General features: G+C 46.4%; 1 protein-coding gene across 1 annotated transcript; it reads left to right on the top strand.

Moving 5' to 3' along the window:
- Window positions 1-266: 266 nt before the first annotated feature.
- Window positions 267-1,171, top strand: LOC146981252 (gamma-crystallin M3-like). The gene is made up of 3 exons (XM_085788145.1): window positions 267-389; window positions 513-755; window positions 858-1,171. Exons 1-3 carry the CDS (start codon window positions 357-359, stop codon window positions 1,134-1,136), a joined length of 555 nt encoding a protein of 184 aa, XP_085644271.1. The 5' UTR covers window positions 267-356; the 3' UTR covers window positions 1,137-1,171.
- Window positions 1,172-1,462: the final 291 nt, after the last annotated feature.

The raw sequence follows: 1,462 nt of genomic DNA, 5'->3' as shown, positions 1-1,462 counted from the left end.
AACAAAAAACAACGGAAAAAATGTTGTTGCTGGCAAAACACAGTATGTCACGTAATGTCCAAACAATGTCAAGGTACGAGCCCCCAATTGTTAACCCTTTCACCCTTTCTGTGGCCGCCCCCCCTCCGCATTGTACGAGAAATGGCCCCTAGAAATGTGGACAATCCCTCCATATTCTGTCCATTTCTATGGCGTCATTGCTGGCTCAGGGGGTTTGGACAAAGGGCCGGTCTGCGGGGGCAGGTATAAAAGAAAAGGGTTAAACCAGGGAGAGTACAGTTCGGTGCAAGAGCAGCAACAGCAGCAGCAATTCCAACAGCAGCAGCAGCAGCAGCGCCTGTCAAATTACCAACAAAATGACTTCCACCGGCATGAACATGATGAGCAGAGTGAGTTTTCCTTTTCAAATGTAATTATTCACCTCAACATTTTGGTAATCAGGGCAGTAGCATTTGGAAACCAACATGAACTTAAACAGAAGAGTAAAATCCAAACTTTTCTCCCTTTTTCAGATCGTCTTCTACGAGGACAGGAACTTCCAGGGCCGCTCCTACGAGTGCATGAGCGACTGCCCCGACATGTCCTCCTACCTGAGCAGGTGCCACTCCTGCAGGGTGGAGAGAGGTTGCTTCATGGTCTACGATCGTACCAACTTCATGGGCAACCAGTACTTCATGAGGAGGGGCGAGTACGCCGACTACATGAGCATGATGAACATGAGCGACAGCATCAGGTCCTGCCGTATGATCCCCATGGTAAGATCTCACACTGGACTAGATTTACTGTAGATGATGAACTCTGCTGAGTGACACACAAGAGTTAAACCCACTCCTTCTCCTTCTTCTTCTGCTCCACAGTACAGGGGAAACTACAGGATGAGGATCTACGAGAGGGAGAACTTCGGAGGTCAGATGCATGAGCTGATGGACGACTGTGACAACATCCAGGACCGTTACCGCATGAGCAACTGCATGTCCTGCAACGTGATGGACGGCCACTGGCTGATGTACGAGCAGCCCCACTACAGAGGCAGGATGATGTACATGAGGCCCGGCGAGTACAGGAACTTCATGAACATGGGCATGAGCGGCATGAGGTTCATGAGCATGAGGCGTATCACCGACTCCTGCTATTAGACTCCTTGCACTGAATAAAACTGTCAATTCCTAAACTGCTGGTGTGTTGGCGTTTATCCTGATGGTTAATGTAAAACTATGTCTCATTCTCATTCAGCCAATGGCTTTAAAAATTTCATCTCTCACACGCATTTTCTCAATACTCAACAACTGTATGATCTCTGGTGGTCTCCTCCTCATCTCCTGGCTGATGAAAATAGAAAAGGTGTAACAAAATAAATTGCAAAAAAAATGCATTTCAAATGCCATATAATACTTTAACATTACTATAATAATTACTTAGCTTTTGAGGTTCTTGATTTTGGTTGGACTTGGTTATCTTTGGA

The sequence above is a fragment of the Trachurus japonicus genome, chromosome 9 (genome assembly GCF_045865225.1).
Source record: "Trachurus japonicus isolate A0001 chromosome 9, Traja_1.0".
Taxonomy (NCBI): Eukaryota; Metazoa; Chordata; class Actinopteri; order Carangiformes; family Carangidae; genus Trachurus; species Trachurus japonicus.
This window is presented reverse-complemented; position numbering and strand designations above follow the sequence as displayed.